This window comes from Pelodiscus sinensis, chromosome 1 (genome assembly GCF_049634645.1).
Source record: "Pelodiscus sinensis isolate JC-2024 chromosome 1, ASM4963464v1, whole genome shotgun sequence".
NCBI classification, from domain to species: Eukaryota; Metazoa; Chordata; order Testudines; family Trionychidae; genus Pelodiscus; species Pelodiscus sinensis.
In genome coordinates this window covers 55457768-55474674 of record NC_134711.1, presented here as the reverse complement: position 1 = coordinate 55474674, position 16907 = coordinate 55457768, and the positions used below count along the sequence as shown (strand labels likewise).

At 41.6% G+C, this 16907-nt stretch overlaps 1 protein-coding gene across 5 annotated transcripts in view; it reads right to left on the bottom strand.

Annotated features, from left to right (window-relative positions):
* The window catches only part of ANO6 (anoctamin 6), a 187577-nt gene that overhangs the window by 69633 nt on the left and 101037 nt on the right, over window positions 1-16907 (bottom strand). For all 5 annotated transcript variants that reach the window (XM_075930414.1, XM_075930407.1, XM_006126492.4 and 2 more), the window contains 2 exons: window positions 12373-12503; window positions 11448-11653 (listed from right to left, as the gene is read on the bottom strand). In XM_075930414.1, coding sequence (XP_075786529.1) covers window positions 11448-11653; window positions 12373-12503 — 337 coding nt within the window. The remainder of the gene's footprint in view (window positions 1-11447; window positions 11654-12372; window positions 12504-16907) is intronic.

Below are 16907 nucleotides of genomic sequence, written 5' to 3'. Positions count from 1 at the left end.
GGAGGGAAAAGCAGTAACAGGAAACTTGGAAATGGCGGAGATGCTCAATGACTTCTTTGTTTCGGTCTTCACCGAGAAGTCTGGAGGTGTGCCTAACGTAGTGAATACAAGCAGAGAGAGGGTAAGTGTAGAAGATAGGATACACAAAGAACAAGTTAAAAGTCACTTAGGAAAGTTAGATGTCAGCAAGTCACCAGGTCCTGATGAAATGCATCCCAGGATACTCAAGGAGCTGATAGAGGAGGTATCTGAGCCTTTAGCTATGATCTTTGAAAAATCATGGCAGACAGGGGAGATTCCAGAAGACTAGAAAAGGGCAAATATTGTGCCCATCTATAAAAAGGGGAATAAGAACAACCCAGGAAACTACAGACCGGTCAGTTTAACGTCTGTCCCAGGGAAGATAATGGAGCAGATAATTAAGGAAATCCTATGCAAACACTTGGAAGGTAATAAAGTGATAGGGAATAGCCAGCATGGGTTTGTGAAGAACAAGTCATGCCAAACTAATCTGATAGCTTTCTTTGATAGGATAACGAGCCTTGTGGATAAGGGAGAAGCGGTGGATGTCATATACCTACACTTTAGTAAGGCATTTGATACGGTCTCGCATGATATTCTTATTGATAAACTAGGCAAATATAACTTAGATAGGGCCACGATAAGGTGGGTGCATAATTGGCTGGATAACCGTAGTCAGAGAGTTGTTGTTAACGGTTCTAAATCCTGCTGGAAAGGGATAACAAGTGGAGTTCCTCAAGGGTCTGTTTTGGGACCCGTACTGTTTAATATCTTCATCAATGATGTAGATATTGGGATAGAGAGTACGCTTATTAAGTTTGCAGATGATACCAAACTGGGTGGGGTTGCGACTTCTTTGGAGGATAGGGACATAATTCAAAATGACCTTAGCAAGTTAGAGAAATGGTCAGAGGTAAACAGGATGAGGTTTAATAAAGAGAAATGCAAAGTGCTCCACTTAGGAAGGAACAATCAGTTCCATACATACAAGATGGGAAGCGACTGTCTAGGAAGGAGCATGGCGGAAAGGGATCTAGGGGTCATAGTGGACCACAAGTTGAATATGAGTCAACAGTGTGATGCTGTTGCAAAAAAAGCAAATATGATTCTAGGTTGTATCAACAGGTGTGTTGTAAGCAAAACTCGTGAAGTCATTCTGCCGCTCTACTCTGCACTAGTTAGGCCTCAGCTGGAGTACTGTGTCCAGTTCTGGGCGCCACATTTCAAGAAAGATGTGGAGAAATTGGAAAGGGTACAGAGAAGAGCGACAAGAATGATTAAAGGTCTAGAGAACATGACCTATGAAGCCAGGCTTCATGAACTGGGCTTGTTTAGTTTGGAAAAAAGAAGATTAAGGGGGGACATGATAGCGGTTTTCAAATATCTAAAAGGGTGTCACAAGGAGGAAGGAGAAAATTTGTTCCTCTTGGTTTCTGAGGACAGGACAAGGAGTAATGGGCTTAAAGTGCAGCAGGGGAGGTTTAGATTGGACATTAGGAAAAAATTCCTAACTGTCAGGGTGGTCAAATATTGGAATAAATTGCCAAGGGAGGTGGTGGAATCTCCCTCTCTGGAGATATTTAAGAACAGGTTAGATAGACATCTGTCAGGGATGGTGTAGGTGGAGCTTGGTCTTGCCTTGAGGGCGGGGGGCTGGACTCGATGACCTCTTGAGGTCCCTTCCAGTCCTATTATTCTATGATTCAAGGCAGTGGGAACTGTCCCAAATCTAAAAGAAGCATTAACAACAACAGTCCCCTCTTGGCTCAATTTAATATGCCACAAAGGGCAGGGGTCAAATGAGCACATGGTTGGTCGCACTCCTTCAAACACCTCGTCCACATCCTCAGTCTGCAATTATATATACACATAATATTTTCTAGGCATTTTAGATTTCAACAAGTATGCATTACTGCAAGAAAAATCAGAAAGTTTGCACTTTTCCATTCAGTGGTTCTCTTTGCAAATAGATATGCAGTCATTCAATGGCATAAAACAATCTCTCTGGAATAAGCACTCTATGGAGTTTCTAAATTACATATTTTGTTAAGGATGCCTTTAAAAAGCAGTGCAATTCATGTTTGTTTGTTTTTTCTTACAGACACTTTCACTGAGTCAGCAACCAAATTAAACCTACAGTACCATACATTCCATTTAAGTTCACATGTTTCCTACTGAGTCCTTCTCACCACATATACTACTGCCTGATGAACATCATGCATAATGATCCGTACTAAGATGCATACCATTACAAATAAATTAAATTTCACAATGAACATTTTAAAGATAATTCAAACCTAAAATACTACAGATGATTAACCTAAAACAGGGTGGGGAACCCTTTTTGGGTTGGGGGCTGCTGACCCACAGAAAAATCAGTCAGAGGCCACACACAAGTCAGAAGCAAAGAAAACCCCAAAACAAAAACCCAAGCCCCTCACTGATGTGGCCCCTAACTGAAAAGAAGACAGACACTCCCTACATTCCCCTCGCACACCAGCCCCGGGGTGGGGAGGGCAGAGCCTTGAGGTCCAGATCCAGGCAAGCTGGGGGCTGCTTCTGGCTCCCGGGCCTGAAGTTCCCCACCCCGATATATAAGCCACTAAACATTCCTTACGGGTCATGCCCTGCCCAAATTCACTTCTGCAGCTGCTGGCTCAGAGATTCCAGTTGTTAGCAGATGTGAAAACTGTTTCTGATGCCAAGACAGTATTTCCTCTCTTGCCAGCAGCTGCTTAATAACACGTCACATATTACGTGGCCTCTTATTGCCATTCAGTTCCAAAGAGTATCCATATCCCACTCAGAGAGAGCACCATAATCTGTATGTAGGAATCAGGCCTGGGCTTTTTTCGAGAGAAGGGTTTTCTCTCGAAATAACGCTGCTACACGGGGCGTTTTATTTCGCAATAATGCGATTTCAAAATGGCGGCTGGACGCATTATGCTAATTAAGCATGGGATATTTAAATCCCGTGCTTCATTAGCAATTTCGGTACACTACATTTGCATCCCTATCTCGAGATAGGGAGCAAGTGTAGACATACCCATACATTATGTTGAACAAACTGAACATCTATTGTATTTTAAACTTATTACCCCCCTGAAATATGCCAAATTACCCTTGAGGAGTAATTAAGGTTAAGAACCACTGACCGAGTCCAACATCCTGTACAATGGCCATTGAACTTCAAATAATTCCTAGAGCAGATCTTTTACAAAAATATCCAGTCTTGATTTAAAAACTGTGATGGAGAATGTACCACAACTCTTGGTAAACTGTTCATTAGTTAATTACCCTCACTGTCAAAAATTTACACCTTATTTCCAGAATGAATTTGTTTAGCTAAGGAGTGGGAAATAATTTTTGATGGGGCGGGGGGAGGCAACTCATTCTGACCCGTATGAGGGCATACAGGGTATGGGAGGAGGTTGTGATTTGGAACAGAGGTGCAGGAGTTTGGATTATGATTTAGGGCAGGCAGGGGTTGTGACTTGGGGCAGGGATTAGGGTGTAGGGTCTGGGAAAGGATGGGGTGCAGAAGCTGGGGTACAGAGATTATGCTGGGACTGGGGGCATCATGCAAACTCCCCCTCCTCAGGAGCACACTGAGTGCAGTGACGCACATGGCCCCTGTCCAAGGCTCCCACTGGGCCATGGGATGATGGGCTGCATGTTGCCCACCCTGGTCTAGTTGCAATATCCAGATACTGGATTGTGTTACACCTTTCTCTGCTAGACTGACAAGCCCATTAGTAAATATGAGTTCCCAGGGTGGAGACCTGTTGCGATGAATGGAGGTGTAATATCCTTTTCTGGACATTCCAGTCATTCAAATAGCTAAAGTCTTTTCATAATGATTAATTCTTGAGACCTAACCCTAATTGTCTAGCCTGTAAAAGTAAAGTATAAACAGTAGGTCCTACAGAGTCCCTAGAAATGCTAGGGAAGCAGGAAGTGAGCTGGCAGGAAGCCAGGAGTGTCAATGGAAACAGAGTGTGAGTTTTTGAAATGGAAGCAGTGACCTTCCTATGTCTGGGAGATATGAATTCAGTCAGCAAGCAAGGCATGGAGAATCCAGCGACATCTATTCCTAGTGAAGGACTAAATCTTGGAACAACCAATATGTGAGTAGAACAGGGAATGTTTAGTCAGACGTGATCAGGTTCTTTTCTTTTTTGGGGGGTTGTTGGAATTCTCTGTTCTGAGTATATGTAACCACCCTCTTACTCTGTAACTGTTGAAACTGAACCCCAGGGGGAAGTAATTCTCTGTATTTTAATCTTTTTTTGGTAGTTGCTTTGTAGCATCTAGCAACTAAGTAATGTTTCACGAAGCGTGTTTTATTTGTATTATTAATAAAAAATAATCCTTTTAAGTCCGTGCTCTGATTCCTGTGTCCTAGAAGGCACAAGGTTTTGTGTACACATGCCTAAGACTACCAGAAGAAATAACAATTTCTCAAATTCTCTCCAAGAGGAAGGCTAAGGAGCTTGAGAATACCCCACAGGAAGAAATTCCCAAATGTGCCTTCCTGGGTTCTCAGGGAGGTTTTTGCATTTGGGTGGTAGCAACAATACCAAGCCAAGGTCAGGGAATCTGTGACTTCGGGGAGTTTTTAAACGGAACCCTTTAGTGGCAGGGTATTTTAAAGTGTCTTGCAGGCTCCCACCGTGCCAGAGTGGGGAACTATGATCAAGTCACCCTTAACATCTGACAAAACAAAAATGATTAAAAGTCTAGAAAACTTGACCTGTGACGGAAGATTGAAAGAACTGGGTTTGTTTAGTCTGGAAAAGAGAAGACCGAGAGGGCACATGATGACAGCTTTCAAGTACTTAAAAAAGGGTGTTACAAAGAGAAGGGAGAAAAATTATTCTCCTTGATATCTGATAATAGGACAAGAACCAGTGGGTTTAAATTGCAGCATGAGAGGTTTAGATTGGGTGTTAGGAAAAACTTCCTGTCAGGGTGGTTAAACAATTGGAATAAATTGCTCAGGGACATTGCAGAATCTGTCTTTGTCTAATCTGCTTTTAAAAATCTCTAACCACCTGTCAGCAATGATCTAGATCAGGGGTCTCCAACCTTTTTATGCTTGAGATCACTTTTTGAATTTAAGTGCAATCCAAGATCTACCTGAAACCCAAATACCCTTCCCCTGCCTTCCTTCGGCCTCTTCTCTAAGGGTCTGCCTCTGTTCACTCCATCGTCTCTCCCTTTCACTAGTCTGGGACAGAGGGTTGGCCTTGGATTAAGGGATTTAGAGAATGAGAGGGGTTTTGAGCTGGAGGCATTTAGGGTGTTGGAGGGGGTTCTAGGTGCAGGCTCTGGAAGGGCATTTGGATGCAGGAGTGCCCAGGGCTAGGAGTGCAGGGGAGGGTTTCTCACTGGGGTAGGGTTTCAGGATGTGTACTCCAGCTGGGCACTGCTTACCTCAGGTGGCTCGTGGGTGATAGTGCAGTGGGGCAAAGCAGGTTCACCCCTGTCCTGGCCCTGCACCACTCCCAAAAGCAGCCAGCAAACTCCCTCCCAAGCCCAGTTGTGTCCCCTCTCTGCTCTTTGGAGATAGGATACAATGTGGGAGAGGGGGCACCTTGACATCAGCACCCCTCCTCTATCTTCCCTGCCCTGCACAGGAAGCAGGAGACTCCTGAGGAGACAGCTCCAAAGGACAGGACAGGAGATGCGCAGCTGTAAGGGGAGGGGCAGCTGAAGTGCCCGCACTTGATAATAGCCTCTTGGCCAAACCAGTCAGGATCACCTGTCAGAGGTTCCAAAATCTACCAGTAGATCCCGATCTACTGCTTGGTGACCACTGATCTAGATGGTGCTTGGTCCTGCCATGAAGGCAAGGGACAGGACTTGATGATTCCTTGAGGTCCCTTGCAGTTCTAGTATTCCATGATTTTTTTGGTAAAGCTAAATAGCTTGAGCACCTTGAATTTATCACTGGAAGATAGGCTTTCTAATCCTTTAAATCATTCTAGTGGCTCCTCTCCGAATCCTCTCCAATTTATCTACGTCCTTATTGCACTGTTGATAGCAGAACTGGACACAAGTATTCTAGCATCAGTCACCCCAGTGCCAAACACAGAGATAAAATAATCTCTCTCCTCCTACTTGAGATTCAGTTGATTATTCCCCACAACCTCCACATCACTAGACAGGTCCATCCTGGCTAGTTTGATGTTCTCCTTGGCTGCTTGATATTCAAAGGACTGCACTATTGGGCACAATAAGATTATGGCCAGCACCAGTGTTCCCCCTAAGCTGCGGGGCAGCACAGCTTCACAGGTGATTAAACAGCCCCGCCCAGTCAGAGGCTCAGGGCTCCATGACAGACTGGGTGGGGCTGATTAATCATCTGTGAAGCTGTGCAGCTTAGAGGGAACACTGGCCAGCACCCCCAGTTCTGCCTGAGATCTTGTGCTCTAGAATTGAAAGCCAAAAGTTTCATCTTTATGACACAGAATAAAACCTTGACAATGTGAACAGAGTAGCTGATGCACTGATGGGGAAAGAGAATGGAAGCCAACTGGGGAGCCTGATATCCAGAGTGGGAAATAAACAGAAAGAGAAAGGGGATAAATGAAAGCTGTAGAAAAAAGAGTTTGAAAGAGAGGACAAAATTAGATATACAGGAAGAGGGCAAGATTTAACAAATTGATAAAGGGAGTGAAGAAAAATGGACAGAAATGAGAAAAAGGAACAGTGGTGACAGAAAGTGGAAAATGGAAGGAGAGAGAAGGCAATAAAGTAATAGAAAGAATAAGGGGAAATGTGTACCTTCAACGTTGGTAAAACTGTATTCCATTATTCATATTCATTCCAGTCCTTGTTTCTAGGGGTGAATTTCAAGATGAGATTATATTTAATATACATAGTTCCTCACCTTTGTGGGAGGGTGCCAACAATTGTTTGAAGTGTACCTAAGGTAAGTCTTGATTTGAAGACATTTGCACGAGACACGAAACTCTTGTGTGTGGGAAAGGAGATAGAAGACTTGAAATCTCTCACCAGATAGGACCACTAGAAAGAACTTGGGTGGCAGGATCGAGGGTCAGACCCTGGTCTCAACTTGACTTCTATGGTACTACTAGGCTTTGGCTCTAAAAACCTAGTATCAACTTTTAGTTTGTTTTGATACTTTGAAGTTTAGCTAAAAAAGCTCTCATTCGTTTGGCTGATAAGAGGGAAAGTGGAGGTAGCCTTTAGATAAAGGAATCTTGTTTTTAAGGTTTTGAGGATAAATTACCACTTAAGAAGGACTTTTGAGAAATATTTGAGCATAAATTAAAAGTAGGGTATGTCCTTTTAAAAACCATTTTAAAGAAACTTAATGAAATGCTACATGATTTAAATTTATGTTAAGATTAGTTATTTTTAGCATGTTTTCCCCAGGGAAAAGTTAGAACCAAAATGCATGATATTAATATGTTTTCTAATTGCTGGGAAAGAAGGGTGAACCTGATGTGTACATTACCCAGTTCGTAACTTAAGTAAAAGAACAAAAGTTGTAATTAATTTTATAACATTCATTAAAATATATGGTTTAGATATGGGCAGATCACAAACAAGCTAAAAGGAATAATAAAGTAAGGTTAAAAAAGTTAAACCCTCTTCTCCACTTGAAGAAAATGAATTTGCTGCTTCTCTTAAGCATCAAAATATTTTGGGATATTATATATACATAGCTTAATAACTCTTTTTAACTGATTTTTGGCAAGGTTCCAGTTTTCACATAATTATAAATCTGAATCCAGTTTCACTTTTTCCCATCCTGCAGAATAATCTCCAGATGTGTGCAGAGCTACCAGGGCAGAAACATGAAAGCTAACTCTACTGTGTTGTCTAAGAGGAAACTTTCCCCCCGAACTGAGGGCTGCTTTTTAGAGTATCATGCTGGAAAAGCACAAACCAGTAGTGTGCTCTGTTTTCCTAGTACAGTGAATACAGTTTTCCATTTATACCATAACAAATTAAAATCAGTCTTCAAATCAACAACAGATGGTCTGGTATGGTACAATAGCAGCTTTGCTGCTTAAACTGCAAATCCCAAGACTGATAGTTTAAAACAAAAGTTTCTTGTAGTCTTGCAGGTGCTGCAAAAGTACTATATGCAGTGGAAGAATATATGGTGCCTTAGGCTATAGCAGCTAATCAGCAGTAGCAAAACCAACAATTGAGGGGAGAAGAGGAAATACAGATTCTGTATATTAAGGGTAAATCAATCAGGTAGGAGGCAGAGACTGTGAGCGAAAGTTCATCTGTATGATAGTGCTCACTGCTCCTCAAAGGCATCCAAGGAGGACACTGCCCAGAGGAACTCAGCCTGGAGGTGTGAATGGACAAGGGAACAGAAACAGAACCCACAATTGCAGAGTACACCGTACTATCCTAAATACACACATTTCCAGCTTCCTCCTTTTTGAGTGATGGATGGCCCTTTTGGCCAGGGCCAGGAGAAGGTTGCCAAGGACATATCATGACTTTGTGGAGCTATTGACAGGGTATAAGCGAATCAGGAGATGTGGGAAGAAGTATAGTCAGAACATCAGTAGGAGGTCCTGGTGATTGTGCAGCAGGGATTCTATTAACTTCCAGGTGCAATTATGTATTAAATTAAATCCAAACATATAAAAGTATCTAAATGTATAATTAAATCACTAAAACAATCTTAACTCTGACCTGTAGTGACACTATACAATAACCATAAGGATTACAATTAAGTCATTTCAATTATTTGTGCTCCCAGAGTAGTTTAAACTATTTTTCAAAGGTGCATTATATGAGTCAACAGTGTGATGCTGTTGCAAAAAAAGCAAATATGATTCTAGGTTGTATCAACAGGTGTGTTGTAAGCAAAACTCGTGAAGTCATTCTGCCGCTCTACTCTGCACTAGTTAGGCCTCAGCTGGAGTACTGTGTCCAGTTCTGGGCGCCACATTTCAAGAAAGATGTGGAGAAATTGGAAAGGGTACAGAGAAGAGCGACAAGAATGATTAAAGGTCTAGAGAACATGACCTATGAAGCCAGGCTTCATGAACTGGGCTTGTTTAGTTTGGAAAAAAGAAGATTAAGGGGGGACATGATAGCGGTTTTCAAATATCTAAAAGGGTGTCACAAGGAGGAAGGAGAAAATGTGTTCCTCTTGGTTTCTGAGGACAGGACAAGGAGTAATGGGCTTAAAGTGCATCAAGGGAGGTTTAGATTGGACATTAGGAAAAAATTCCTAACTGTCAGGGTGGTCAAATATTGGAATAAATTGCCAAGGGAGGTGGTGGAATCTCCCTCTCTGGAGATATTTAAGAACAGGTTAGATAGACATCTGTCAGGGATGGTGTAGACGGAGCTTGGTCCTGCCTTGAGGGCGGGGGGCTGGACTCGATGACCTCTTGAGGTCCCTTCCAGTCCTATTATTCTATGATTCTATGATTAGACTTTTCTTTCCCCTGATGTCTTAGGGTAGAGTTAAGTTTTTTGGCTGCCCTAACTGTGTGATAATATGTAGGGCTGTCAATTGATGTGCGTTAATGCCTGCGATTAATACATGGCAGGACTGACGCATTAATTTTTTTAACGCATTAATCGCAGGCGTTAATGATGCGCTGCCCCTTTGAAGTGCCGCCCCAGCGTTTTCAAGGGGAAGCACTGCAAAACTCTGGGGTCAGCTGGAGTGCCCAATCTCCATGCAGCGCTGGAGTGCCCAATCTCCATGCAGCGCTGCCCCTTTGAAGCGCCGGAGCGGCACTTCAAAGGGGCAGCGCAACGCTGAGCCAGAGATCAGCTGGACACTCCAGCTGACCCTGGGCTCCTGCAGTGCTGCCTCTTGGAAAAGCCGCCGCTGTGATTCAAAGAGAAAACTGCACTGCACCTGGGGTCAGCTGAGAACTCCAGCTGATCCCTGTGTTTCAAAGGGACAGCACGCACGATTAATCGTGATTAATTTTTTTTCATCGCTTGACAGCCCTAATAATATGTTTCAATTTTTTTTGTTTCATATTTGTGCCATGGAGAAGTATGTTTTATTCTTAGCAAAGTGACCCAAGGGAAGTTACTAAACCTTAATTCTAGCTTAACAGAGCTATTTTTATTTCAGAATTTTCCAGTTTTTAATTGAAATTATTATTAAAAACTTTGTACATGACCACTAATCAAGCAAGCAAACAAACAACCCTCCCAAAAATCAACCAACCAAACAAAAAAGCCCTGATCTCATGAAATATTTCTATCGATTTGAAGAGGTATGTACTATCAACTTTGAATCCTATTTATGTTAACTTTTAGCACCAGATTCACTAGTATAGTCTAGCTGCTTTACACCACTCTGGTGCAGCACAGAGCAACTTGAGTATTTTCCTCTACCACTTGTCTTCCACATTTTTGCTTGTGAACCCCCTTTGCTCTAAATTCCCTTGTTGCCTGCACTCCCCTCTACAATCCTCAACTCAGCTTTGTACACATGTACAGCAGTAATAGAATTTTGTTGCTATTTGTCATAACTGAAAAATATATCTGCCAGCAGAGGAAAACATGAAACCTTCTCCTTCAGGGAAACTTGCCACGAATTGCTCTCTTTCCCAATAGCTGCTATGTCTTATTTAATAGCAGAGAAAGAGGGCAGTTGGTGGAAATTACTGAAGGAATAGATTATATGTTAGAGCTTCTATTGGAGAACCAATTCTTGTGCAATTCATAATGGCAAAAAAGACCCAATTTGCTTATGGGTAAGATTTCAGTATGATTTAACTATATGGGAAGTTTGAAGAGTTTCTACTTCATTAATAAGACCATTGGAGGGGGGGAGATCCAAAACCAAGTGTTACATTTCTTAAAAGATTCATTTTTAAATTAAACTCAGCCTGATTAATTAATTCATTTATACTTCTAAGAAAATTCATTCTATACCTCAAATGTTAAATGCTGTAATTCTGAGGTAACACTGTATTTTTTTTCCTCTAACAAAGGAACTAAATCTCTGCTTTAAGTGTAAAACTGCTATGAGGCCATGGCCATAATAAATACAATAATAATTAATAGAGTTTAATTTCAACCTACTTCTCAGAAAATTCATTCTATATTCAGTGAGTGCTGTAAGTTTAGGGAGGATACACTGTATTCTTGTTGGACACACAGTTTCTCAAGGATGTCACATTGTGAGAAGTGAAACTTCCTTTATTTAGGCCTAGGGTTAGGGTTTTTGAAAGCATGCTTTGGAGCCAAAGTCTCGTTTAAAAACAAAACAAAAAACTTAACGATGCCTAAATCACTTAAATGGGACTTAAGAGCCTACATCGCTTGTGTGTTTTTGAAAATGTTATCTTTAGTCATTTTGGTTAGTTGATACAAACTAATATTTAACACCCTCATTTGACCAGAACATTTAGTGCATATGTATTTTATAATTCTAAGGTCATACTTACATTGGTTACCACAGCCAGAATTGCTATTCCTTGCATGATTGGCTGCCATGCTCCTATATCTTGTGCTTTCTGTGGTACCATGCGCCTGAACTGGGTTGTTATCTTCCAGGCATCAACTCGTATTTCCAACAAATTATTGACAAGAGCCAGAAGAGGAGCCAGTGGGAATGATGCCACAAATAAAGTGACAAATCCAAACTGTATAACTGCCAATGAGAATGTGACATACATTGGTGATGCCATAACTCCAATGTCTATATATTTACCCACACCATGAGAGAGAGAAATACATGTTGTAATGGTTTCAAATAGTAGACCCCGTGTGAAAATACACACAGAAAAGTAAAATAAATGCCTGAAAGATGGAGAGGCCTATCAACGATGAACAATAGATTGTAAAAGTGTGCTAGGTGCACACACAAAAAAAATCCATAACTCACACATATGAACTATTTTCAATATTTAAATATCTGCTTCTTTGTACATCTTTTTACCTATAAGGCTTGTAAATTTACTTATTAATCCAGTGCTGTGCTATAAAGCCTCAATTATGAATAACATGATTGGTGTTTTGGAGCTGAAATCAGTATGATTAAAATATGATTAAAGTATGGCTGGTGACAAATAAATTAGTTGACAATGACAGTGTTCTAGTGCCTGGCTACTTTTTCCAGTGGATAAAGTAAAAGATGAAGAGGCAACAGACCGATTCATACAGTCCCTCTACACAGAAGCCATGTCCTCTTTGGTGGTAAAGTGGATTGTTGTTTATTTTATTTAGATTAAAGTTTGTGTGAAATGAAGAAAGGTAAATGTGTTAATCTCTATTATGTGTTTACGTTATTTATCTGAAGACTTTTTCTGAAAAACACGTTTGGATCTAGACACTATTTCATAATAAATCAGTAATGCACTGCTGACTTACCCATTTCAAGATACTCATAAAACAGTCCAAGTTTTCCAATAGGCTGCAGATGGTAATCCTGTTCCCAGCGTGGAATAGTCTTCTCTGATCGAGCAGCTGAGCAGCATCTTCCGATTAGATTCTTAATCCAGCTATCAGTCAGGAAAAAAGTGATGGCTCTCATAGTTAGTCTACCTTACCAAAGGCTTGCTTTTGTGCTATTACCAATGCTGAAAATTGGTTCTTGATAATGACTGAACTACTGAAGCTCATTAATACAAACAATGGGTATCTGATTGGCTATTGCCAGTACCAATTGTAGTCATTTACATCAATGCAAAGTGGGTGTGCAACACTACCATTCCAATTTGTTAGCATTTTACACCCACTTTTCACTGGTGTAAATGACTGCACAAAGGGAAAAAGGCAACAGAGAATCAGGCCCTATATGTTCCTCCGCTTTGAATCCTTCCTTCTCTAAAAGCTGTTGGTCTGAAATGTTAGCACCTGAATTTAGGAAAATCGATGTTGCAATTATAACTATTTTCATCTGTTACCTTAGAAAAAGGAGCAGCAACAGATAAACTTTTAAGGGGGAAAAAAGGTATCATTTGCATATAAATGTCCTTCATAATAATGGAAGAGAAATCTTCCATTTGTAATTACAGAAATACAAAATGAAATGTCAGCCAAATGCTTTTAAGCGTGAGGCACCAGTTTCACAAAAGATGTGTTACTCCTTCAGATATATAGTAAGAATTGCTTTTTCACTGTTTTTCTAAGTTTCCAGATCATCCAACTTGTAATGCATCCCTCATTGTGGTATCTTTTCTTACAATAATTCCTAAATATATCCTGAAAAATAGATGGATTGAGACTGAATCTGAAACCATTCAATATGAAGTAAAATGTGACATTCTTCTTTTATACATTATCTTCCTCCTTTCTCTTCTTTCTTACAGTTTATGGGCCAAATCATTGCAAATAGGAGTTCAATGGGAGTGAGGTTTTGGCCTTTTCTCTTTTCCTCCATTTCTAAGTCTCCTTTATCCATATTTGTGCTTTAGGTCACTCCGTATTTTCAGTCCCCTTCTGGTCATCTCCTTGTACATTTTTCTCCTACCCATCAGTCACCTATTATCAAGGCCCCAAATCTACAGTCCCTAATAATGTTCCAATATTCGGAGAGTTTTTTGTTTAAAGCAGCTTTACTTGACAGACAGAATGCTCTCTGTCTCCTAATCTTTTTCCTTCGTTGTCTTCAATCCATGTATCATGGTAGTCAATGTGTATAGCTCATGTCTGATTTAGATTGCAAGATGTTTGCGTCGGGGACCATCTTTTCTATATTTGTATAGTTGTAAGTATTTGATCAGTGCTCAGTTAAGTAGTAAAAGTCCCTGATACAGAGGGCCAGATTACAAAAGGGACGTTAGGGGCTGCAACCTAGAGCCCCAGGCTAAAGGGGACCCCACAAAAAGATCTTTGGGTGACCAAAAGTGCAGATATTTTTGCAGGAACCGGAGCCACCAAAGCCCGTGTTCCGACTGCTATGTGGGTGTGAGGGAAGGAATGGGGTTCCATGCACTGCTGTTGCTCTCCCCACCTTAGCTGGACTGGAGCTGCAAACGCCAGAAACTCCATCTACACACTTCCCTCACCTTCAGGATCTGGCCATGCAACTCCCAGTGCTCAGGAATTATGGGCAATAGGAGATGTTGTAGGTGGTGCCTGCAGGTGTGTGTGGAGCAGCACACAGATCCACCTGCCCCCACTCCTGTCCCTCTCTGTGGCCTGTGCCACCGAAGGGGAATTGCCCCAGTGTCGAGCACTCCAACTCCCTGCTGCAGTCCTGACTTGCAATACCAGCGCCACACCCTACCTCAGCCTCCTGCCCTGAGCCCCCTCCTGCATCCTAACTCCCACCTAGACCATGTATCCCACCCCACCTGCTGCCTTGAGGCTCCTGCTGAACTTTAACAGACCCTCTACTGCCAACTCCTGCCCTGAGCCCACTCCTACGCTCCAAATCTTTTGGCCTCAGACTAGACTCTCTCCTGCACCCCAAATGACTCATCACCAGTCCCACCCTAAAGCTCACACCCTGAGTCGGAACTCTCACCCTCTCCTGCATCCAGCCCACCACCTCAACTCACAGCCCCCTTCCTCCTGCACTCTGAATCTCTCATATTTGGCCCCATCTACAGAGTCCCACAAAATCTGATAGATATGGGCCCCCAGAAAAGTTAATCCATCACTGCTGATGCATATCCAATTCAGTACTCTGAATTGCTGTATGTAGACACGTTTGAACCTTGACAATTCAACTTTTTTCATCCTATAGCATCAGTAATGGCTGTTACATTACTGTTACAATGATTAAAAGTGTTGGAATTGGGTGGATTTGTTTTCAGTGCAAGCAAATACCAGGCTACATTAACAGTTGATCTGGGAAGAAAGAACAGACCTAGGACTTGACTATTGGTTCCAAGTATGAGTGGTGATGGATAAGCACAAGTAATGGGCTATACAAATGGGGACAATCATGGATATAAATAAGTCAGCTCGCACAAAGAAACGTTTTAGCTACAGGCCTATTGATTTTTAGACACAGATTCTGCTCTTTGTTGCAACAGGGCACACTTAGAGCTACTCCCCTGAATTTACTCTGGATTAACAGTAGTATAAAAGAGAACAAGATCTGACCTTAGTTTCGCATGATATTCTTATTGATAAACTAGGTAAATATAACTTAGATAGGGCCACGATAAGGTGGGTGCATAATTGGCTGGATAACCGTAGTCAGAGAGGAGTTGTTAACGGTGCTAAATCCTGCTGTAAAGGGATAACAAGTGGAGTTCTGCAAGGGTCTGTTTTGGAACCCGTACTGTTCAATATCTTCATCAGTGATGTAGATATTGGGATAGAGAGTACGCTTATTAAGTTTGCAGATGATACCAAACTGGGTGGGGTTGCAACTCCTTTGGAGGATAGGGACATAATTCAAAATGACCTTAGCAAGTTAGAGAAATGGTCAGAGGTAAACAGGATGAAGTTTAATAAAGAGAAATGCAAAGTGCTCCACTTAGGAAGGAACAATCAGTTCCATACATACAAGATGGGAAGCGACTGTCTAGGAAGGAGCATGGCGGAAAGGGATCTAGGGGTCATAGTGGACCACAAGTTGAATATGAGTCAACAGTGTGATGCTGTTGCAAAAAAAGCAAATATGATTCTAGGTTGTATCAACAGGTATGCTGTAAGCAAAACTCGTGAAGTCATTCTGCCGCTCTACTCTGCACTAGTTAGGCCTCAGCTGGAGTACTGTGTCCAGTTCTGGGCGCCACATTTCAAGAAAGATGTGGAGAAATTGGAAAGGGTACAGAGAAGAGCGACAAGAATGATTAAAGGTCTAGAGAACATGACCTATGAAGCCAGGCTTCATGAACTGGGCTTGTTTAGTTTGGAAAAAAGAAGATTAAGGGGGGACATGATAGCGGTTTTCAAATATCTAAAAGGGTGTCACAAGGAGGAAGGAGAAAATGTGTTCCTCTTGGTTTCTGAGGACAGGACAAGGAGTAATGGGCTTAAAGTGCATCAAGGGAGGTTTAGATTGGACATTAGGAAAAAATTCCTAACTGTCAGGGTGGTCAAATATTGGAATAAATTGCCAAGGGAGGTGGTGGAATCTCCCTCTCTGGAGATATTTAAGAACAGGTTAGATAGACATCTGTCAGGGATGGTGTAGACGGAGCTTGGTCCTGCCTTGAGGGCGGGGGGCTGGACTCGATGACCTCTCGAGGTCCCTTCCAGTCCTATGATTCTATGATTCTAGGACTCCCACCTCCAGTTTTCAAGATGGCTGTTAGTAATGACTATGCATACTTGATTGGTGAAGAAATGTCATAAGTTCCCATTACATCTCTATCAGATATGTATTTAAATTAGTTTGTGCTGGTTTCCTCTCTTCCCCACCTCCATTCGCTATACCTTTTCCAACTTTCAGTACCTAGATTGCTCCCTGTGTTCTGATAAGCGCAATGCTATTTAAGAACTTTGTGAAGTTACACAGAAGACATGCAGACTCTGGTTTGACGGTATCATTTACATTAAACATTACCCTTTGAGAATATCTGTCTTATGAACACAGCTAGGAATGTCAAAATACAACCACACAAATATATTTAAAGAAATAATATTTCCAGCACTGTATGACATCATATATATTAGAGTAAATACTAAACTGCAGCATGCAATTTTAAGCAATAAGAAGGTGAATTTTACCAGAATAGCCTCCAGTTTTGGGCACTCAACCTGAGACATGTTGGGATGGATTTTCACAAGTGTTGAATATCCACAACCTGAACGGAATTCAGTGGGAACTGAGGATAGATAGCACCTTTGAAGAATCAGGCCTAGGGTGTTTCAAGCTGAACACCCAAAAATGGCATCCAAATTGATGACCATGCAAAACTCTGGTCTTGTACTTCATATGCCTAAGTATTTGCTGTTATTGAAATCTAAATGCCCGAATGCTGACTTGCTTCAAAAAGGAG